The following is a 25,015-nucleotide window of genomic DNA, read 5'->3' on the forward strand; positions in this document are numbered from 1 at the left end:
TTCCCTTCACTGATTCCAAGGAAGCCTATTCAAAATATGACTTCTCGCCTTTGGTGAGATAGTGTTTATGTATGCCCCCCCATACTGCTAGGAACCTCCGCTGCCTTCCCAATGTTTCTGTTTAATGTGCAAATGTTAATGGAGATCAAAATTATTAGCAACATTAATGCTGACTACATGGCCTGAAATTTAGACATCTGCCCCGTCCCCTAAGTTCTTTCCTCCTGAAGCCCCCCCCCCCCCAAGCTGTACTTTAAGGATGCCTTGGTGGCCTAGGGTAGGATGGGCAGGTGGAAACCCAGTTGCTCCTGCCCATGCGGGCTCCAGTTTCCGTAAACCATAGACAACTAAGGAATCCTTAAAGTAGGCTTGGTGGGGGTGGGGGGGGGGGGAACTTCTGGGGACGAGGGGGTCTTCTGGAGGGATGTGGATGCTCTTTGGGGGAGGGGGATCTTCGAAAGGGGAAATGTCAAACACATAATGCAGAAATTCTTATTGGGGGCACATAATAGAAAGGGAATGGGAGAAGAATGCACATTACAGTTAACTTGGGGATCAATACCATACATTAATTGCTGATGCATCAAATATTTATTTTTTTATATTTTATTTTTTGTACATAGCATTTATACCCTATATTATCCTAAACAAGTTCAGGTTCAGTGTGGCTTACGTCAAACTTTAAAGCAAAGTATAATAAGGATTAAACAAAAGTAAAAAAAACAATAAGAGGTATGACTCATTTGAATATCAAACTAGCTAAAGGGCCCTTTTACAAAGCGGTGGTAAGCCCAACACGGGCTTACCACTCGCTTAAAATGAAGTTACCCAGCGTGCTGTTGTATTCAGCGCTACGAAAATATTTTTATATTTGTAGCGTTGGTGTGTACCTGTCGGTAATTGGGCAGGTTAATGCAGGAGAATTACAATAGTCAACAGTGGCAAGGAATTCAGTAAATAAAAATGCTTTCAACTTTTTATAAAATTTTAGATATCAGAAACACGCCTAATTGACTTTAGGAGAGAATTCCATTGCTTAGTAGCTTGGCATGAGAAACTGGCATCATTAATTGATTTATAACAGAGATTCTTACAATTTGGAAAATGGAGTAGGTAGTCTCTCAACACAGAGTGGCCATTACACAGTAACATAGTAGATGATGGCAGAAAAAGACCTGCACGGTCCATCCAATCTGCGCAACAAGATAAACTCGTATGTGCTCCTTTTTCTTTATACCTTACCTTCATTTGTATCTGTCATTTTCAGGGCACAGACCGTAGAAGTCTGCCCAGAACTAGCCCCGCCTCCCTCCACCGGCTCCGCCACCCAAACTTGGCTAAGCTTCTGAGGATCCATTCCTTGTGAACAGGATTCCTTTATGTTTATCCCACGCATGTTTGAATTCCGTTACCATTTTCATCTCCACCGCCTCCCGCGGGAGGGCATTCCAAGTATCCACCACTCTCTCTGTGAAAAAATACTTCCTGACATTTTTCTTGCCCCCCTTCAATCTCATTTCATGTCCTCTAGTTCTACCGCCTTCCCATTTCTGGAAAAGGTTTGTTTGCGGATTAATACCTTTCAAATATTTGAACGTCTGTATCATATCACCCCTGTTTCTCCATTCCTCCAGAGTATACATGTTCAGGTCAGCAAGTCTCTCCTCATACATCTTGTAACGCAAATCCCATACCATTCTTGTAGCTTTTCTTTGCACCGCTTCAATTCTTTTTACATCCTTAGCAAGATACGGCCTGCAAAACTGAACACAATACTCCAGGTGGGGCCTCACCAACGACTTATAAAGGAGCATCAACACCTCCTTTCTTCTGCTGGTCACACCTCTCTCTATACAGCCTAGCAACCTTCTAGCTACGGCCACCACCTTGTTACACTGTTTTGTCGCCTTCAGATCCTCAGATACTATCACCCCAAGATCCCTCTCCCCGTCTGTACATATTTATATATTTATTTGTTACATTTGTACCCCACATTTTCCCACCTATTTGCAGGCTCAATGTGGCTTACGTAGTACCGTGAGGCGTTAGTCGCCGTCAATGAAAACCGATACTAAGTGATGATGTTATCAAAGAGGATCATGTGTTACAGATACATTAGGAGAATCGTAGAGAAGCGTTATATAGTGTTCGTTACGGGCTTTGGTTTTGTTTTGTTGCTGGATTCAGGCATGTAAGTTGGGTCAGTAGGGTATGCCTTTTGGAACAGGATGGTCTTCAGTGATTTCTGGAAGCTAAGGTGGTCATGGATTGTCTTCACAGCTTTTGGGAGGCCATTCCATAGTTGTGCACTTACAGTGGTGGAAATAAGTATTTGATCCCTTGCTGATTCCCATAATTGAAGGGTAGGTTATTGGTAACAGTGAGAGATAGCACATCACAAATTAAATCCGGAAAATCACATTGTGGAAAGTATATGAATTTATTTGCATTCTGCAGAGGGAAATAAGTATTTGATCCCCCACCAACCAGTAAGAGATCTGGCCCCTACAGACCAGGTAGATGCTCCAAATCAACTCGTTACCTGCATGACAGACAGCTGTCGGCAATGGTCACCTGTATGAAAGACACCTGTCCACAGACTCAGTGAATCAGTCAGACTCTAACCTCTACAAAATGGCCAAGAGCAAGGAGCTGTCTAAGGATGTCAGGGACAAGATCATACACCTGCACAAGGCTGGAATGGGCTACAAAACCATCAGTAAGACGCTGGGCGAGAAGGAGACAACTGTTGGTGCCATAGTAAGAAAATGGAAGAAGTACAAAATGACTGTCAATCGACAAAGATCTGGGGCTCCACGCAAAATCTCACCTCGTGGGGTATCCTTGATCATGAGGAAGGTTAGAAATCAGCCTACAACTACAAGGGGGGAACTTGTCAATGATCTCAAGGCAGCTGGGACCACTGTCACCACGAAAACCATTGGTAACACATTACGACATAACGGTTTGCAATCCTGCAGTGCCCGCAAGGTCCCCCTGCTCCGGAAGGCACATGTGACGGCCCGTCTGAAGTTTGCCAGTGAACACCTGGATGATGCCGAGAGTGATTGGGAGAAGGTGCTGTGGTCAGATGAGACAAAAATTGAGCTCTTTGGCATGAACTCAACTCGCCGTGTTTGGAGGAAGAGAAATGCTGCCAATGACCCAAAGAACACCGTCCCCACTGTCAAGCATGGAGGTGGAAATGTTATGTTTTGGGGGTGTTTCTCTGCTAAGGGCACAGGACTACTTCACCGCATCAATGGGAGAATGGATGGGGCCATGTACCATACAATTCTGAGTGACAACCTCCTTCCCTCCGCCAGGGCCTTAAAAATGGGTCGTGGCTGGGTCTTCCAGCACGACAATGACCCAAAACATACAGCCAAGGCAACAAAGGAGTGGCTCAGGAAGAAGCACATTAGGGTCATGGAGTGGCCTAGCCAGTCACCAGACCTTAATCCCATTGAAAACTTATGGAGGGAGCTGAAGCTGCGAGTTGCCAAGCGACAGCCCAGAACTCTTAATGATTTAGAGATGATCTGCAAAGAGGAGTGGACCAAAATTCCTCCTGACATGTGTGCAAACCTCATCATCAACTACAGAAGACGTCTGACCGCTGTGCTTGCCAACAAGGGTTTTGCCACCAAGTATTAGGTCTTGTTTGCCAGAGGGATTAAATACTTATTTCCCTCTGCAGAATGCAAATAAATTCATATACTTTCCACAATGTGATTTTCCGGATTTAATTTGTGATGTGCTATCTCTCACTGTTACCAATAACCTACCCTTCAATTATGGGCTGCTCATGTCTTTGTCAGTGGGCAAACTTACAAAATCAGCAAGGGATCAAATACTTATTTCCACCACTGTATGTAGGAGAAGCCGGATGCGTAAGTTGTTTTGTATTTCAAGCCTTTGCAATTTGGGTAGTGTAGATTTAGATATGATCTAGCGGAACCGACTCTGTTTCTTGTTGGTAGATCTATGAGGTCTATCATGTATCCTGGGACTACACCATATATGATTTTGTGGACCAGAGTGCAAATTTTGAAGATGATCCACTTCTTGATTGGGAGCCAGTGCAGTTTTTCTCAAAGAGGTTTGGCACTGTCGAAGCGTGTGTTGCCGAATATCAATCTGGCTGCTGTATTTTGGACAGTCTGGATTTTTTTTGTTAGCTCCATGCATCCCACATAGATTCCATTGCAGTAGTCTGCATGGCTTAGGACCATTGACTGTATTAGGTATCGAAAGGTTTCCCTTGGGAAGAAGGGTTTTAGTCGTTTAAGCTTCCACATTGCATGTAACATTTTCTTTATTACAGAGTTTACTTGGCTCTCGAGAGTTAGGTTGCGGTCGAGTGTGACACCGAGTATTTTCAAACTGTCTGATATAGGGAGGGTGTGACCTGGGATAATTAATGTTGTGTGTTTATATTTGTTATGTTGAGAGGTAAGGATGAGGCAGTGTGTTTTTTCAGTGTTCAGTTTCAGTTGGAATGAATTTGCCCAGGAATCCATGATGTTCAGGCCATCGTTGATTTTATTGGCTATTTCTTTCATGTCATGTCTGAAGGGGATGTAGATAGTAACATCATCTGGGTAAATGAACGGGTTAAGTCCTCGATTAGATAGGGACTGTGCCAATGGAATCATCATCAGACTCTCACCGCCTAACATGTACGTCTCTCATGGATTTCTACCCCCTAAGTGCATCACTTTGCATTTCTTCGCATTAAATTTTAATTGCCAAACCTTACACCATTCTTCTAGCTTCTGCAGATCCTTTTTCATGTTTTCCACTCCCTCCCGGGTGTCCACTCTGTTACAAATCTTAGTATCATCCCCAAATAGGCAAACTTTACCTTCTAACCCTTCGGCAATGTCACTCACAAATATATTGAACAGAATCGGCCCCAGCACCGATCCCTGAGGCACTCCACTACTCACCTTTCCCTCTTCTGAGCGAATTCCATTAACCATCACCTCTGGCGTCTGTCCGTCAACCAGTACCTAATCCAGTTCACCACTTCGGGTCCTATCTTCAGCCTGTCCAGTTTATTTAAGAGCCTCCTGTGGGGAACCATGTCAAAAGCTTTGCTGAATTCTAAGTAGATTACGTCTGTAGCACGTTCATGATTCAATTCTCTGGTCACCCATTCAAAGAATTCAATGAGATTCGTTTGGCACGATTTCCCTTTGGTAAAACCATGTTGTCTCAGATCTTGCAACTTATTGGCTTCCAGGAAATTCACTATCCTTTCCTTCAGCATCGCTTCCATTACTTTTCCAATAACCGAAGTGAGGCTTACCGGCCTGTAGTTTCCAGCTTCTTCCCTATCACCACTTTTGTGAAGAGGGACCACATCTGCCGTTCTCCAGTCCCTCAGAAACTCTATCATCTTTAAGGATTTATTAAACAAATCTTTAAGGGGACCCGCCAGAACCTCTCTGAGCTCCCTCAATATCCTGGGGTGGATCCCGTCTGGTCCCATGGCTTTGTCCACCTTTAGCTTTTCAAGTTGTTCATACACACTCTCTTCCGTGAACAGTGCTATATCCACTCCATTCTCAAATGTACTTTTGCCAGTCCATTGTGGTCCTTCTCCAGGATTTTCTTTTGTGAAAACAGAACAAAAGTATCTATTTAGCAAATTTGCTTTTTCTTCATCATTATCTACATAGCAGTTTGCAGTATCTTTTATTCTCACAGTTCCCTTTTTAGTCATTCTCCTTTCACTAATATACCTGAAGAAATTTTTGTCATCCCTCCTTACATTTCTAGCCATTTGTTCTTCCGCTTGCGCTTTCGCCAAACGTATCTCTCTCTTGGCTTCTTTCAGTTTCATCCGGTATTCCTCCCCGTGTTCCTCTTCTTGAGTTTTTGTGTATTTCTGGAATGCCAACTCTTTAGCCTTTATTTTCTCAGCCACTTGCTTGGAGAACCTTTTTCTCTTGCTTTTATTTACTCTCCTTACAGAAAGGTTTGTGGCCATATTTATAGCTTCTTTCAGCCTGGACCACTGTCCTTCCACTTCTCGTATGTCCTCCCAGCTGCTTCCTCAGGTATTCCCCCATTTTACTAAAGTCAGCACACGCTTGAAATCCAGGACTTTGAGTTTTGAGTGGCCGCCCTCCACTTCAGCTGTCATATCAAACCAAACTGTTTGATGGTCACTGCTGCCCAGGTGGGCACCCACTCGGACATTTGACACACTATTCCCATTTGTGAGCACCATATCCAGCGTCGCTCCCTCCCTCGTGGGTTCAGTCACCATTTGTCTGAGCAGAGCACTTTGGAAAGCATCCACAATCTCTTTACTTCTTTCCTATTCCGCAGATGAAACCTTCCAATCTACATCTGGCAGATTGAAATCTCCCAGCAACAGCACCTCTCTCTTGTTTCCCAACTTTTGAATATCTGCGATCAGGTCTTTAATTCCTCCAATTGTGTCGGAGGTCTGTAGACTATACCCACATGGACAGAGGTTCTATCATCTCTTTTTAAGGTGATCCATATCGCTTCTTCCTTTCCCCAGGTCCCTGTCATTTCAGTCGCTGTGATATCATTTCTCACATATAGAGCTACTCCTCCACCTTTACGACCTTCCTAAATATATTATAGCCTGGTATGTTTGCATCCCATTCATGGGAACCATTGAGCCATGTCTCCGTGATTGCAACTACGCCTAAGTCTGCCTCCAATATCAGGGCTTGAAGGTCATGAATTTTATTGCTTAGACTGCGAGCATTTGTGGCCATCGCCAGGGGCGTATCTGCTTGGGGGCACAGGGGCCTGGGCCCCCGCAGATTTCGCCCTGGACCCCCCTACCGCCGTTAACCCTCCCCCGCCTACCGCCAACCCTTTCCCCGCCTACCGCGGTCACCTACCTCCGAGGTCCGCTGCTGCCGGTTTTTTAAAATATTACTTCAGCTGGCGGGGGACCCCAACCCCCGCCAGCCCAGCTGAGGTCTTTAACTTCTTCATTCTCGTGCTGTTAAACCTGCAATGCATCCTTCCAGTTAGACGGAGTTTGACGTCGCAGCACGTACGTGCAGGATGTCAACGTGCTGCGACGTCAAACTCCGTCCAACTGGAAGGATGCATTGCAGGTTTAACAGCACGAGGATGAAGAAGTTAAAGACCTCGGCTGGGCTGGCGGGGGTTGGGGTCCCCCGCCAGCTGAAGTAATATTAAAAAAAAACGGCAGGAACGGACCTCGGGGGGTAAGTGACCACGGGGAAAGGGTTGGCGGTAGGCGGGGGAGGGTTAACGGCAGTGGGGGGGAGGGACGGCGGCCGGGGGGGGGGTTATAATGTGCCCCCTCACTCTAGCCCCTGCCCCCCCCTACCGCCGAACCTCAGATACGCCCCTGGCCATCGCTTTCCATCTACAATTCCTGGTATGTGTTTCAACATTAGTGATTAGGGGTTTTTTTCTCTTTGGGTACCTTTATATCTTTTTGTTCCAACTTCATTGCTTTTTCTTCCGCCTCAGTTCTATTTTCAGGAACATCACAGTGCTGTAATGGAGCAAAAGAATTCTGTAGGGGCAACACTTGTGAGGGCGGATGATCCTGTGTCACATAACGAAGTCTGCCTGAGCCTACCGTGAACCATCTGTTCTTAGGTGGTTTTATTCTTTGAGGCAGTGGTGATGGTAATTGCAGCAAGTGTTGCATATAATCAGGTAGAAGGCTGAACAAAATTTGATAAACAAGGGCATACAGTTTAAAGGTGACTCTTGCATTCATAGGAAGCCAGTGCAGCTTGATGGGGCTGATTTGGTAAACCGAGGGGCTTTGCATACAAGACGAGCCGCAATGTTCTGGGCTGTTTGAAGTTTTTTGATAAGAGTGATTTTTCAAACCTGAGTAAAGAGCATTACAATAATTAAACCTGGACAACACTAAGGATTGTACTAAAGAACAAAATACTGAATTTGAAAAGAAAGGTCTCAGTGTTTTTAATCTCTATAGGAAATTAAAGACACTAGAAATTACCACAGAAACCAGTGTTTCAAGTGATAAATACTGGTTAATAGTTATTCCTAGGATTTTCAAGGTAGCAGAAAAATGGTAAGACTCATAATCAATAGAGAAGTGTTTGTTAGTCATTGGGTGAGCAGAATTAGTTCAGATTAGGAACTTGGTTTTTTTTTCTATTTAGCTTCAGTTTGAAAGCAGCAGCCCAAGATTCCATCAAATCTAAGCCGGATTTAATTCTAGGCAGGGCTTCATTTAAGTTCTCCATAAATGGTAAGTAAAGTGTTAAATCATCAGCATAAATAAAGGTGTTAAAACCCATGGAAATCTAGAAATCTACCTGGGGGGGGGCATCGTTATGTTAAACAGAATGGGAGAAAGTGGGGAACCCTGGGGGATTCCACATAAAGAGAGCCAACCAGGTAACTTAATATTTCCTAGACTTTAAGAAACCAGCAAACCATTGCAGAACTCCACCGCAAATGCCAAACTGATCCATCAGGCCCAATAAAATATCAAGGTCCACTGTATCAAAAGCACTAGACGTATCAAATTGTAGGATCAAGATTTTCTTGCCCTGTCTTAAGTCTGTCCTGAAGTTGGTAATCAGAGTGGTAAGGACTGTTGCTGTACTATGTGAGGGTCTAAATCCTGACTGAGTACTATGTAAGATAGTATGAGCCTGCAGATAGTCCATGAACTGACTTGACACCAGGCCTTCCATAACCTTAACTTAACAGTGGCATGGAGGACACTGGCCTATAATTAGATGCTTTGCTCATGCTAGCCTTGGGGTTCTTAGGAATGGGTGTGAAAATTATTTTTCTTTTGTCAGTAGGGAATAAGCCCTGAGACAGCATGAAAGAAAGGTTAGACAAAAGACAACTAATGAAAAGGTCAGGCGTGACTTCATTAGATAAGTAGGACATGCATCATGAAAATAGTGCAAAGAAAAGTACTTAGAGACAGAGAATTTGCCAGAATCAATAGTTGGCAGAGAAAAGGATGACCAAACCCTATCTGCTAGCGAGCCTAGTGGAAAAACAATGAGCAGAACTAAGATGGTCAGTGAAGGAAATATTAATACCACTTAGTTCGCTTCTAATTTTAATAATTTTCTGCTCAAAATAGCTCGCAAGCTGCTCTGCAGATGAGATAGGTACATTGATCGTGGCTACTGAATGGGGTCTGAGCATGGACTAAACTAGGAAGTGTAACTTCCTAATGCTTAGTTTGGTGTCGCCTAAATATTTTGTATAGTAAGCAGTTTTGGCTTTCCTAATTACATGATTGTATTCCTTGCATAGACTCCTCCAGGTGGTCCAGTTGTCCTTTGATTTAGATTTAGCCCAGATCCTTTCTTGATGCCTACATTTTTGCTTTGCCTCCAGAATTTCATCTGTAAACCAAGGGGAAGGTTTCCTAGAAGACTTCAGTTTCATTTTCTCAGGTTCAATTCTATCCAACTTTGCCCTGCTAATGTCATCCCAAAATTGAAAGAAATTAGATGAGAAGGAAGATGACAATAGTTGATCTAATGGTTGTACAGAGGGTTCTTTTATTTTCCAAAGCATTAACCGCTATGCATACATTCTAATTAAGTGTCAGAGTTAATTTGTAATGATCAGACCAGGGAGCAGGAGATCACATTGGATATGTGATGAAAAAGTTAGCAGTGTTGGTGAGTCTATATGCTGGAAGATCTAACTGATGACTTATGTTTGATATGAGAAGGATCACCAGTGAAACATAACAAAGATATTACATAAGAGTAAATTACACCTCCAGAGGTGTAGTTTATTGCATATAGCAACGTCTGTTCAACATTAGTGGTATGCCCTTGAGGAGTCTTTTGGAGGGGGTTCTTTTGACAAGGCTCTTTGGGTGGGGAGATGCTCTTGGGGGAGGCTTGGGGAGCAGAGTAGATGCTCGGGAGGTGTTGTTTGGGAGGGGAGTTTTCTGAGGGTGTTCTTCTAGAGGACTCTGCTGTTTTGGAGGATTTTGGGAGGGGGTGAATGCATTTAGGGGAGATCCGGGGGGGGGGGGGGGGAGAGGAATGAGGAATGGAAAAATTAACCCACCCTCCCTCGATATTCATCCACTATGGGCTATATTCTATATATGGCACCAAAAAATTGGCACTGAAAAAAGCGCTGTTATTTAAGCCACGCTTGAATTTAGGTGCAGTTTATAGAATAGTGCTTACGCCCAGGAATCGCAACTAACTTTAGGCATAGTCATTTGCACTAACTAAAACATGATACAAATGTACATGCCAACATAAGGTGCATATCACCATTATACCCATGACCTTCCTATTTCCACACCCCCTTTTTCAGATCATGCATAAATGCCAATTAAATCTAATTAGTACCAATAGCTTGTTAAAAAGCTAATTATTGGCGCTAATTAGCTCATTCAATTAAATTGTGCACACAAATTGGGCATATGCCTAAATTTGCGTGCACAATTTTTGGCAACTTTGTATTGAATTAGTGGGTACATGTTTAGGTAACTGGCTTGCAGATTGAATAATGCCACTGTCTGGTTAACGGCCTGGATAGTGCTGCAGTGGTCTGAGGAGATATTCACTGTCGCTATCTAGGCAATGATTAACTTGATCATTTTTCATCTTGTGTTTAACATTTTTCACTGAAGAACAGCTATAGTAACTTCTGATTCTCATTCATTCATGATTGCCTGTAGAGGTGAAGGGCAAAAACAGATTATCTAAAACAATGGCAGAATATATTCTGAAGAACACCATTGAAGTAATTCTTTTCTTTGTTAATTTAACAGGGATTGCATACACTGCAAAATATAAAAGAGCTGAATCTTGCTGGAAATTTGATAAGTAAAATTGGTAAGTAATATCTGACCTAAAAGTTTTGTATAATTGTTGTTGTCTGAGGACAAGCAGACCAGTTGTATTCTCACTGCTGGATGATGTCATCTGACAGAGCCTGGTGTGGACGCTGACTAGCGAGATGAATATAGACATTTTTTAGCAGCATCCCACCGCACATGTGCTTGTGCCTCCCCAACTGACGCACAAGCGTGGGTCCTTCAGTCTTCGTTTTCCCTCAGAGCAGGGAGGACGCATCATTGTGTTCTCCTCTCAGTGCATTTTTTTCTCTGCTTTAACAGTGCCTTCCTGTGCGGGTATTTTTGTCCTATTTGCAATTATTATATTCTTCCTCTTTATTTTCTTCTGTTACCCTTCAATTTTTTTAGTATATTTTCGTATCTTCCCTTTCTTTTTCGTGAGTTGCTAGGTCCACTTAGGCCGGAGCAGTGACCTCGGTTTGAACGCTTTTTACAGTTCCCAATTGAGAAGTTTAATTTGGCCACGATTATTTTCTCGATGTCCAAGAAGACCCCAGTGGCTTCAGAAGGTGCTCCCATATAATTGGGTGTTTTCCATGATGGATCTGCACTCTTTGTGCATCGGTTGCCTTGGGCCTGACCACGAGCCTAATTCTTGTTTTCTCTGCTTACAGATGCAGTCGAGGACACAGATGGTGTGGCAGGTCCAACAGGAGAGACTTTTTGGCTGCTTGAAGGCCAATCCATTGACCTCGATGGTTGCTAAGGATTCGACTATCACACAGTAGTGCACCGGCATCGAGGAGGTCTCCACCTCTCTCGACATCGGGTGCTGAAAGCAGGCCCTATGACTGGTCAGCATCGGACCTGACATCGAGGGCACATGCAGATTCGATGTCGTCCTCGTCAGCATCAAAGGACTGTGATTCTGAGCATCAGTGAGAGCTCAAGAAGTATTAGCATCTGTCCTGAAAGACTCCAGAGGAAATTGGAGAGTCATGGAATAGGAAGTAGTGTTCTATTGTGGATTAAAAACTGGTTAAAAGAAAACAGAGAGTAGGATTAAATAGTATTCTCAATCGAGAAGGGTAGAGAGTGCGGTTCCCCAGGGGTCTGTGCTGGGACTGCTGCTTTTTGACATATTTATAAATGATCTAGAGATGGGAGTAACTAGTGAGGTAATTAAATTTGCTGACGACACAAAGTTATTCAAAGTCGTTATATTGCAAGAGGATTGTGAAAAATCGCAAGAGGAACTTATGAGACTGGGAGACTGGGCATCCAAATGGCAGATGACGTTTAATGTGATAAAGTGCAAAGTGATGTATGTGGGAAAGAGGAACCTGAACTATAGTTACATGATGCAAGGTTCCACATTAGGACTCGTCGATCAGGAAAGGATCTAGGTGACATCGTTGATGGTACGTTGAAGCCCTCTGCTCAGTGTGCGGCGGCAGCAGCTACGAAAGGAAATAGAATATTAGATGTTAATAGGAAAGAATGTAAAACAAAAATGAGGATGTTATAATGCCTTTGTATCACTCCATGGTGCGACCACACCTCGAATACTGCTTGTAATTCTGGTCACCGCTTCTCAAAATAACCTATAGTGGAATTAGAAAAGGTACAGAGAAGGCGATGAAAATGATAAAGGGGATGGGACGACATCCCTACGAGGAAAGGCTAAAATGGCTAGGGCTCTTCAGCTTGGAGAAGATATGGCTGAGGGGAGATATGGTAGAGGTATATAAAATACTGAGTGGAGTAGATTGGGTAGAAGTGAATCGCTTGTTTACTCTTTCCAAAAATACTAGGACTAGGGGTACGCAATGAAGCTATAAAGTAGTAAATTTAAAACAAATCAGAGAAAATATTTCTTCACTCAATGTGTAATCAAACGCGAATTCATTTCCAGAGAATGTGGTAAAAACAGTTAGCTTAGCAGGGTTTAAAAAAGGTTTGGATAGCTTGCTAAAAGAAAAGGCCATAAACCATTATTAAGATGGACTTGGGGAAAGTCCACTGCTTATTTCCAGGATGAGCAACATAAAATGTATTGTACTGTTTTGGGATCTTGCCAGGTACTTGTAACCTGGATTGGCCACTGTTGGAAACAGGATGCTGGGCTTGATGGCCCTTTGGTCTGTCCCAGTATGGCAACATTTATCTACTTATATAGATTCTTCCTGAGGCTCCATTCATGCCTCTAGAGAGATCCTCGGCACTGTCAACATTGACTCATTCACTACCACTCTCAATATCAGGGGAAGAATCTTCCCCAGAGTCTGGGGGTAGGGCTGTTCCATGTTGCTTTTCAGGTCCTGGGCATGGTTCCACGGAGCCGCGTCAGGCACACTTGGCTTTATCTGAGTACGGTGAGGAGTCTGACTGGGACCGCTCATAGAACTCAGAAAAGGACCTTCATTGCTTTTAAGAGGAGGAATCTTATGGGGTATGTTGTGATCCCTCCCTACCTCAAAAGAGACATAAATCTCCACCTGAGGGTCTCTTTCTTTCACTGGTTTTGTCAAGGAGATGACTTCAGCCATCCCATTTAAGTTGAAGACTGAAGAGGAGCCCAGGGCAGAGATGTTATTTCTTCTTGACTATGAGTCCCCTCTTAAGGAAGGGGTCACAGTACCATTGCACCCTATCCTTAAAAATGCACAGAGAAAAAACTGGGAGTCTCCCCTCTCAGTGTGGGTTGTGCCTAAGAAGTTAGATACACAGTATCATATCCAGAAGTCTCCCGGATTTGAGAGGGCACAATTGCCTGAACACTCTCTGGTTGTTGAAACCACCCTCAAATGAGCTAGGAGCTTCAGGACTCATTCCTTGACTCCCCCTCAGACACTAGACTTGTTTGGGAGGAAGGCTTTTCAGGCCTCAAAGCTTTGTGCCTGCATCCAGTCCTACTGGCTCTATACGAGCCTTTACTTGCAATCTTTGATTTGTAGCACATGTAGTCTTGCATATTCTTTCCCGCAGGAGCAGGCCTCCAGAGTTTTCCCAGTTGACCAGTAAGCAGTGGTTAAGATTCTTTTGATATTGTAATCAGACTGTCTGCCATGAGTGTGGGATGTGTAGACTCTCATGGCTGAGTGTCTCTGACTTAGAACCGGTGGTCAGGAGAGGTTGACAGATGTACCTTGCTGAGGAGACAGTCTTTTTGGGGAAAATGTGGAGGAGGTCGCTGATATATCATAAAGAACATACTAATACCATTCAGACCCTGTATTGGCAACCTCCAACTGCATCCTCTTCATCTAAGAGAATTTCGGTAGCCCACTTGAGGTCAGCCTCTGTAGAGGAGGTTTGCAAAGCTGTGATGTGGTGTTCTGTCCACACTTTTTGCATCTCATTACTGCTTTGAGCAGGATACCCAACATGACAGCCGGTTCAGTTAGACAGTCCTGCAGAATTCACCCCCCTAGGCTCAGTGTTCTTCAGTTCCAGGCTGCACCTTCACAACAAGTATATAAATAGTTTCAAGTTATTTGACTTTGAGGCCTCAATGTTTTGAATTCCTAGCACTGTTGTTTTCAGTGAGCCTGGTAGCTAGGGATTCCCAGCTGTGTGAATACAACTACCCTGCTGGTCATCGTAGAAAACGAAGTTACTCCTCTGTAGCAGATGTTCTCCAAGGATACAGTGGAACTAGAAAAGGTTCAAAGAAGAGTGACCAAAATGATAAAGGGCATGGCAGAATTAATCCTTCAGTGGACCCTAGGCTCACATGTACACTGTACCCCCTGGCCCCTCCCCACTCCTGGCCCTGCCCTCTCACCTTGCCTCGCCCCCTCCTTGCCCATGCCTCCATTTATTTATCTCATTTCTTGCTTATTTACTTTACTTTATTTCTACTTAATTTCTTTTTTCCTCTTCATTTTAAATTTGAAAACATAAACCACACCAGTACCAGTGTACAGTTTTGATTCCATGCAACAGTAAGGCAACACCAAACTTCTACTACTACTTATCATTTCTATAGCGCTACTAGACATACACAGTGCTGTACACTTGAGCATGTAAGAGACAGTCCCAGCTCGATAGAGCTTGCAATCTAATCAGGATAGACAAACAGGACAAATAAGTGATAAGGGAATTATTTATGGTGGGAATGATAAAACAGACATTACTGAACAAGTAAATAGGAGTTAAAAGCAGCCTCAAAAAGGTGGGCTTTTAGCCTAGATTTGAAGATAACCAGAGATGGAGCTTGATTTACTGACTCAGGAAGTCTATTCCAGGCGTATGGTCCACCAAGATAAAAGGAGTTGGCAGTAGAGGAGAAGAATACAGATGAGAGATTTACCCAATGAGCAGAGCTCCCGGGGAGGAGTGTAAGGAGAGATAAGAGTGGAGAGGTACTGAAAAGCTGCAGAGTGAATGCACTTGTAAGTCAATAACAGGAGTTGGAACTCTATGTGGAAACAGGGAGCCAATGAAGTGACTTGAGAGGGCTAATATGAGCATAGCAACACTGGCGGAATATTTCGTGCAGCAGAATTTTGAACAGATTTGAAGGGGAGAGAGATGTGTTAGTGGGAGACATGTGAGAAGCAAGTTGCAGTAGTATAAGCAAGAGGTGATAAGAGCATGGATAAAGGTTTTGGTAGTGTGCTCAGAAAGGAAGGGACAAATTTTGGTGATGATATAGAACAACAGGTTTTAGCAGTCTGATGGATATGTGAAGAAAAAGAGAGAGAGAGGAGTCGAAGATGACCCCAATGTTACGAGCTGATGAGACAGGCAGGATAAGAGTGTTTTCCACAGAGGTAGAGAATGGGGGAAAAGGAGAGGTGGGTTTAGGGTGAAAGATAAGAAGCTCAGTCTTGGTCATGTTTAGTTTCAGATGGCGGTGAGACATCTAGGCAGCAATGTCAAACTGGCAGCCTGATACTTGGGCCTGGATTCCTGCTGAAATTTGTGGTGTGGGTAGGTAGATCTGGGAGTCATCAGCATAAAGGTGATGCTTAAAATACCATGGAAGGAGATCAGAGCACCAAGGGAAGAAGCATAGATGGAGAAAAGAAGAGGTCCCAAGTCAGAGCCCCTGAGATACACCAACTGAGTGGGATAGAAGTGGATGAGGATCCACAAGAGTATACACTAAAAGTGTGATGAGAGAGACAAGAAGAAATATTGCTTCTCTTTTATTTCTTTTTTTTATTTTATTGCTTGTCTTTGTGTACTGTTTTACTCTCTCTTTTGTTACCCAGAGATAAGAGCCCTGAAATCCAATTGAAGTCAGCGTATCAAGGAGTTATGTGGTGATCAACAGTGTCAAAAGCAGCAGTTCGAGAAGGATGAGGATAGAATAGAGACCTTTGGATCTGTCCAGGAACAGGTCATTGGAGACTTCAGCAAGGACTGTTTCAGTTGAGAGGGTGAAAACCAGATTGAAGTGGATCGAGAACAGCTTGAGATGAATGAAAGTCAAGTGCACGTTCAAGTATCTTGGATAGGAAAGGGAGGGGGAAGATGGGGCGAAAGTTGGAAGGGCAGGTAGGATCCATTGAAGGTTTTTTTGAGGAGTGATGTAACTACAGCATGTTTGAAGGCATCAGGAACAGTCACAGTGGAAAGTGAAAGATTGAGGATATAACAAGGGATGATAGTAGGAGTGATAGTGCTGAGTAGATAGGAGGGAATAGGATCAGAGGAACAGATAGTTTGGAGGAGGAAAGAAAATGTTCAGTTTCCTCTTTGGTGATTTCAGAAAAGGGGTTGAAGGAGGGTTGATAGAATGGACTGAGGGAAGGAGAGGTGGAGGTGACTTGTTTGTGATCTCAAAGTTAATCTTGTGAACCTTTTCATGAAAATACTCAGCCAGAGTCTGGGGAGAAAGTGAAGTTGGGGGGGGGGGGGGGGTTGGGGTTATAGGTGAAGGCACTTTGAGGAGCGAGTTTCAGTGTGGCAAAGAGACGTCAAGGGTTCGAGCCAAGAGAGTTTGTCAGCTGGATGTACTAGTCCTGTTTGGTGCGAGAGAGCAGACTGGGTCAGCAAGAATTTGAAATGTATGAAGTCAGCATGGCACGGGTTTGAGCCAGGAGAGTTTGTCAACTGGATGTACTAGTCCTGTTTGGCAAGTGAAAGAGCAGACTGGAAGGAGGTCAGCAAGAATTTGAAATGTATGATGCACAGGATTTCAACCAAAGGCATTCAGCACATCGGGCATAGGAATGTAGGTAACGGATTCTAGAGGCCAGCCAAGGCTGGGGTTTGATACACCTTACAGAATGGGGAATGGGAGGAGCAGGAGTATCCAGAACAGAGGAGAGGATAGTATTATAGGAAGAGACAGCCTCATTGACAGACTTGGATAACACAGTGGATGAGAAGAGGGTTGAAACACTGGTGGATAGAGTGCAAGAGTCAATAGCCCGAAGATTCCTAAATGTATTGGTGGAGATTGGACAGGACTGGGGGGGGGGGGGTGTTTATGTGTTGGAAGTTATCAGATGATGGTCAGAGAGGGGAAGAACTGAGGCTTAGAAACTGGAGAGTGAGCAGTTGGAGAAGAGGGTAGTGGAGAACAGTTGAAAACTGAAAGAGGATGTTAAAAGTGAGAACTGAAAAGCATAAGAGTCAGAGGGGTCATTCGCATGAATGTTAAAATCCCCAAGAATGAGGGAAAGAATGAATGTTTAAGAAATAAGGAGACAGTCAGTGAGAAAGAGAGGTAGAGGAGTGACTAGATGGATGGATTGGACTTCAAAGGAAGAAAAGCAGTGAGACTGGGTGGGAAAAGAGGTTGAAATCTACAAGAGGGTGAGAGTAGTAGCCTGACACCTCTCCTGTGGCCAACTAGATGAGGAGTATGGCAGAAAAGGTAACCTCCATGAGACAGGACTGCAACTGAAGCAGAGTCTTCAGGGTAAAACCAAGTCTCAATTGGGTCAAGCACTTGGAGAGTACAAGAGATAAAGAAATCATGTATATAGGAAAGTTTGTTGGAGACAGAGCATTCTACAGATCACATGAGAAAGTTGGAGAAGGAGGGGATAGGAGAGGAGCAGAAATTAGATTGGAGCTATTGCGATATGACTTGCATGAAGAAGATGAGATCTGATGTGGAGGACCAGGATTGTGAGCAATATCCCCAGCAGAGAGCAGAAGAAGCAGCAGCAGCAAGAGAGTGCGGAGAAGAGTAGGAGAAGCTTAAGGACATCGATGAAGATAAGATGTACTCAGACAGAATGCAGATGGTTGAATGAAAGGAAGAAAATGTTGAAGCTTGAGAGCTGAAAAGAAGGGAGAAGACAAAAGGGATGGTGAGATGATGAAAGCATACGGTGGGCAATGTGTTCCTAAGGTATACAGTGGTTTCAGATAGAGAAAGATATTGGAAAGTGACAGTACCAAGAAGAGAAATTGTACTGGAGTCATTAGGAATAGCAGAAAGAAAGGAGCGAATTCCCTGAGTGGATCGGGGTGGACCTGGGAGTCACCCCAGAGAAGGCTGGGACAGGATATGCCGAAGGGCTGCAAGTCTTCCTCCCTTCCTTCCCTTTCACCCTCTCTCCCTCCCTCTCCCACACTTTCTCAGGTCCTAAACGCTAAATCCTTTCCATATATATACAAAAGTGTACTGAAACCTTGATTCATCATTCAGGTGGGATTTCCGCTTGATTTCACACTTATCACTGCACAGATGCGTTAAATATACAATACCATACACTAATAAACCAATATAATAACATTTTTAATCTCCCACATCCATTTGCATACTAGTGTGTTATTCTTTACATCTAATTAGTTCACTTTAACAAACTGGAATTTGTGGCGGTATTGAGGAAATAAAACAAAAACATCTATTTAACTGTAATTGCAAAACTGTTGGCCTAAAAACATTATTTGTATCGTATGAAACTTTCTTCTTTCTTTTCTCCTGGCACACTCTTCAATGACATCATCAAAATCCAAGGAGATTGTGAAGTTGTTCTCTATTTCCAGTAATGCAAACACATGTAGTTTTTCTTCCTTCATTGTTGATCGAAGATAATTTTTCACACATTTCATCAAAGAAAAGGACCTCTCTCCTGAACAGTTTGTGGTATAGCTAAATACATTCAAAGGCAGGTTTCCACATTAGGAAATGTGCTCCTCAGGCCTGCCTCTCTAAGCGCCTTGTATATATTCACTGCTGAAGTATCTGCATTTCAAAACAGTGAGCTGAATTGGCAAAACTGATCTGTAAAGTCTTCTTCCAAGTCCTTTAAAGTGTTCCTTTAAATTATCTGCAGCTGCACGACCTTCAGGAATATTCAAAGAATTAAACTGTGTCAGAAATCCAAATTTCTTCTCCAGTTCTTTGTAAGCCTTGTTTCATCGTGGCAGTTCCTACATTTAGATAGCTGCAGATGACATAGTGAGCTGTATTTTCAAAGCACTTAGACTTACAAAGTTATTTAGAGGGGCATTTTCGATATGACATCTATGTCTGACTTAGGACATTTTGCAAAAAAAAAAAAAAAAAAAATCCAAAATCTGAATAGGAAAGGTCATTTTCAAAAAAGAAAAACTTTTTTCTGAAAATATGGTTTTGAACAAGGTTTTGTAATTTGGCCGTTTTGTTTTTTGGTCCATTTTCGGAAAAAAAAAAAAAAAGAGTTCAGGTACAAAATGCACAAAATCAAGCTATTGGGATGTAGGAGGAGCCTGCATGTTTAGTAGACTGGTCCCCCAGACATCCCCGGAAAGCAACAGGGCACCCTAGGGGGCACTGCAGTGGAATTCATAAAATGCTCCCAGGTATACATCTCACCATTGAGCTCTTATCTTGTCTGCTGAGCCCCCCAAACCCACCACCCCCAACTGTACACCACTGCCATAGCCCTTATGGGTGAAGGGGGCACCTGTATGTGGGTACAGTGGATTTTTCGTGAGTTTTGGAGGGCTTACAGTTTCCTCCACAAGGTAGGGGGAGGTATGAGCCTGGGTCTATCTGTGTGCAGTGCACTGCACCTGCCACTAGACTACTCCAGGGATCTGTATGCTGTTCTAAAAGACCTGAGTATAACATCTAAGGCTAGCATAAAGGTTGGTAAATAGTGTTTTAAATCACATTTTTAGGGGAGTGGGAGAGGATTAGTGACTACTGAGGGAGTAAGGAGAGGTCATACCTGATTCCCTCCAGTGGTCATTTGGTCATTTAAGGCACCTTTTTGTGTCTTATTCGTTATAAAAATAGGTCTAGCTCAAAATATCTTAGTTTTAGTCCTGGTGGTTTTGTTTTCTTCCATTATGGCTGAAAAATGTCCAAGTGTTAGGACCGCCCAGATCCCACCCTTAACACACCCCTTGTGATTTGAACACACTTCTGATGGTCTTCATAGAAAAATGCCTAAAAATTGGTTTTGAAAATACCAATCTGGACATTTTAGTGAGAAAAATTTCCAAATGCAGATTTATGCCACTTTTTGGACATTTTTCTCTTTTGAAAATGAGCTCCATAATAACCTATGGAACTTTTTTAATCTAAGTGCTTTGAAAATGAGCCCCAGTGTGTTTCAATAACAAATGCTTCTCATCCTGAGCCCTTCACTTCTATACTTGCAGACTCATCAAACATCTTTTCCCTGTTTCTTCTCTTTTGGTTGGCCAACCTGTAACTTTCAATTGTTAGTTTTTTTGCCTCCATTTCAAATTCAAACAAAAAAGGTAATGTGGTCAACAGGACACTTCCAATCACATTAGGAAGGTGTTCAATTGCCTACAGTTTATTCCATAAAATAGATGATATACAAATATGTTGACTTGACACGGCACGTTGTTTCGGCCCAAGTGCCTGCCACGGCGGTACGCTGCTTTTTAAAGACTATATTACTTTTAGTGTGCAAAGCATTTTTGTCACGTTTGGGCATTTCATCAATATACAGACTCTCCTGAAGTAGGTACTTGCGCCAAAACATGGTGCCTTGTCGACTCATCATATTTGTATATCGTCTATTTTATAGAATAAACTGCATTCAACTTAATGCCTTCCTGGTGTGATTGGAAGTTTCCTGTTGACTACATTACATTTTTCTTTGACTTGTGTGCATAGTGTTTTTTGTTCCTCCACTTCTGTGGCTTATACTTCATAGGTTTCAAAGTAATTTTTCACCTGCTCAATGAGGTCAATTAGTGAGATATACAGAGTAGAAACTGTATGTAGATCCAATTGTACTTACTGCAAAGCTTTGCTTGTAGAGCTGATCCTTTTCAGGGTGACATCCCACATGACAGTCATAACTGCAGTTTCTAGACTGTCCATTATAGTTCTTAACTGATGTGCTTCATATTGAGCTGCTTTGGGATGGCAGCTTTCAATAGATATTTCATTCAATGCATCCTGAATGGCTTTGTAGCCATATCTTAAAGCCCTTGTCACATCGGGTCTAGCTGACCATCTAGTTGAAAACAGGCTTTTAAGTGTCGGACTTTGGTTGCAGTTTTGGAGACGGGATCTGGGAATCTCCCAGTGCCAAGTTGATGCAAAGAAGAAATTGTACAGATTCTGCGTAAAGCTAAAGAATGAAACAGCTTTCAGACAACATTCTGCAGCACATGAGCCAACCAAATTTAGAGATTGTGCAGAGCATGGAACCAAGTCAGCCAGAGGATTTTCATCTTTAATCCGTGCTTGAAGTCCTGAATATTTACAAGCCATGTTGCTGGCATTATCATAGCTCTAGCCATGACAGTCCCCCAAATCAATGTCAAGTTCTTCCAGCAACAATATTACCGTTTTTGCTATATGTACAGCAGTATGATCATGAAGGGATAAGAATTTCAAAAATTGCTCAACAAGTTCGCCTCTCTGTTGCTGGATATATCGAATTATTATCAAAGTGAGCTGGTCAATATGATCAATATCAGTGTGGAATCCACTATAATAGAAAAGTACTTACCACTTTTTATTTCACTGATAATGGCATTCAGAACATTTCAGACATTAAATGTATAAATTCATCACAAATGGTAGAGGACAAATCATTAGTGCTTCCTCTGCCAGTATTACCATATTTAGCTAGATGCTCTGACAAGAGTGGATCAAAGCGACTAATTAATTCTAAGCATCCCAAAAAATTTAAATTACCATTATGTGGTAATGAAGCAGTTCATCATCACCACGGAAAAGCAACCCCCTTGCAGCTAGAAACTGAACAGTGGCAACTAAACGTTTCAAGACATTTTACCAATATCTTCTCTCTGCTTCTAGTTGATGAACTAAATTAGAATATATTTGCGCATAGACCTTTCTAAGTGAACACATGCTAAACACAGCATTGCGATGATCTGCTGAATTCTCATGATTGCATAAATGAATGGAACTATTTTTCCAGTCATTAAAAATCCAGAACTGAAGGCAGTTTCTTTTTTAGAGAATAGTTTGCAGCTATAGCAATAAAGTGACCCCGCAGGAGAGTATACTAGCCATTCCCTTCACGATACTTCTCCGTTTCTTTTTCTTCGATTGACATGTTCCTTTGTTAAGCTCCTGCTTTTCCTTCCATATTTTCTCACAGAAGCAGAAAAATACCAATGTTTTGACTAGGCTTGTTTAGTGAAAAATAGTCTTGCAGTTTTTCATTAACAAACTATTTGGCTGGATCACTAGAATAGGATAGTGATAGGAGTGTACTACCGTCCGCCTGCCAGGATGAACAGACGGATGTAGAAATGTTATTGGAAATTAGGGAGGCTAACAAACTGGGCAACACAATAATAATGGGTGATTTCAATTACCTAAAAACTCAATAAATTCTACTGAAAGTATCCGTGTATTGAAGATGTTCTATTCCATTCAATCATGAAAATGTGGAGAAAAAAAGACTTCAGAAACCATGGAGAAATCTCTTAAAGGAAAACCTTTTCAAGTATTTAGAGAAACTCCTCTTCAATCACTAGTCTTCACACAAAAAACTCCACTCTTAATTCATGAAATGCTTGTACAAACACCTTTTACAATACACTAGGGTGGAGGCAATATTTCAATCACATATGTCCGGTGAACAAGCACTCATTTACAACTTAGCTTGAATGATGACGATGCCACTGGTCCACATCAATATTCACAATCCTCGATGACCATAAAGCCCAACAGGAGACCCTGTTTCGCCACCAACGGGCTGTTTCAAGGGCTAGACACTGCATCCATAGGTGTTTGTACAAGCATTTCATGAATGAAGAGTGGAGTTTTTTTTGTGAAGACTAGTGATTGAAGAGGAGTTTCTCTAAATACTTGAAAAGGTTTTCCTTTAAGAGATTTCTCCATGGTTTCTGAAGTCTTTTTTTTTCTCCACATTTTCATGATTGAATGGAATAGAACACCTTCAATACACGGATATTTTCAGTAGAATTTATTGAGTTTTTAGTTGATTTATATTCTACTTATTCCTTTATTATATATCAGTGTGATTTCAATTACCCCAATATTGACTAGGTAAATGTAACATCAGGGCATGCTAGGGAGGTAAACTTCCTTGACGAATTAAAGGACTGCTTTATGGAGCAGCTGGTACACGAGCCGACAAGAGAAGGAAAAATTCTAGACCTAGTCCTTAGTGGAGCACATGATCTGGTGCGGGAGGTAATGGTGATGGGGTTGCTTGATAACAATGATCATAATATGATCAGATTTGATGTTAGCTTTGCAGTAAGTATACACATGAAATCCAATACGGTAGTGTTTAACTTTCAAAAAGGAGACTGATAAAATGAGAAGAACGGTGGAAAAAAAAAAGAGGAGTGGCTGTGAGGGTTAAAAATTTACATCAGGCATGGATACTGTTCAAAAATACCATCCTGGAAGCCCAGGCAAAATATATTCCATGTATTAAAAAAGGAGGGAGGAAGACCAAATGACAGCCAGCATGGTTTAAAAGTGAAGTAAAGGAAGCTATTAGAGCTAAAAGAAAATTCTTCAGAAAATGGAAGAAGGAACCAACTGAAAATAATAAGAAACAGCATAAAGAATGTCAAGTCAAATGCAAGGAAGGCAAAGAGGGACTATGAAAGAAAAGATTACGTTGGAGGCAAAAACACATAGTAAAAATTTTTGTAGGTATATTAAAAGCAAGAAGCCGGCAAAAGAATCGGTTGAACCGCTAGATGACCGAGAGGTAAAAGGGGCGATCAGGGAAGACAAAGCCATAGTGGAAGAGATTAAATGAATTCTTTGCTTTGGTCTTCGCTGAGGAAGATTTGGGAGAGATACCGATACCAGAAATGGTATTCAAAGCTGACAAGTTGGAGAAACTGAATGAAATCTCTATAGACCTAGAGGATGTAATGGGGCAATTTGACAAATTGAAGAGTAGCAAATCTGGACCGGATGGTATTCATCCCAGAGTACTGATAGAATTGAAAAATGAACTTGTGGAACTATGGTTAGTAATATGTAATTTATCTTTAAAATCGAGCATGGTACCAGAAGATTGAAGGGTGGCCAATGTAACACTGATATTTTTAAAAGGTTCCAGAGGTGATCTGGGTAATTATAGACCGGTGAGCCTGAGGTCTGTGCTGGGCAAAGTGGTAGAGACTATTATACAGTACAAAATTACAGAGCATATTCAAAAGCATGGATTAATGAGACAAAGCCAACATGGATTTAATGAAGGAAAATCTTGCCTCACCAATCTATTACATTTCTTTGAAGGGGTGAACAAACGTGGATAAAGGCGAGCCGGTTGATACTGTGTATCTGGATTTTCAAAAAGCGTTTGACAAAGTACCTCATGAAAGACTCCAGAAGAAATTGGAGAGTCATGGGATAGGGGGTAGTGTCCTATTGTGGATTAAAAACTGGTTAAAAGATAGAAAACAGAGAGTAGGGTTAAATGCATAGACGCCCGGTATAAGAGGCTTGGGGAGGCTAAGAGGCTCATTTTCAAAGCACTTAGCCTCCCAAAGTTCCATAGAAACCTATGGAACTTAGCCTCCCAGAGTGCTTTGAAAATATGCCTCTAAGCCTCCCCAGCCACAGCAGGATGGATCAGCTGTTTCTATAGAAATGCTAAATAGTAGTAGTAATAGTTCTCCCGCGAGTCCCTCCGCTCTGGGGGGTTTAAATAGCAGCAGCTGCAGTGAAAGCTGTCTCTAGCCTTGTGTATAATCGGTTTTAATTTGATTACCTTACTGCTGGGAGAGCAGAGTAGGGGGGTTGGCTGGAGGTGTCCTGGGTTGCCAGGGAGATATTTAACTAGGATG

General features: G+C 42.4%; 1 protein-coding gene across 1 annotated transcript in view; it reads left to right on the plus strand.

Annotated features, from left to right (window-relative positions):
- The window catches only part of LRRC9 (leucine rich repeat containing 9), a 469,353-nt gene that overhangs the window by 50,273 nt on the left and 394,065 nt on the right, over positions 1-25,015 (plus strand). Inside the window, exon 5 of the mRNA XM_030213856.1 lies at positions 10,787-10,850. Coding sequence (XP_030069716.1) covers positions 10,787-10,850 — 64 coding nt within the window. The remainder of the gene's footprint in view (positions 1-10,786; positions 10,851-25,015) is intronic.

The sequence above is a fragment of the Microcaecilia unicolor genome, chromosome 9 (assembly GCF_901765095.1).
Source record: "Microcaecilia unicolor chromosome 9, aMicUni1.1, whole genome shotgun sequence".
Taxonomy (NCBI): Eukaryota; Metazoa; Chordata; class Amphibia; order Gymnophiona; family Siphonopidae; genus Microcaecilia; species Microcaecilia unicolor.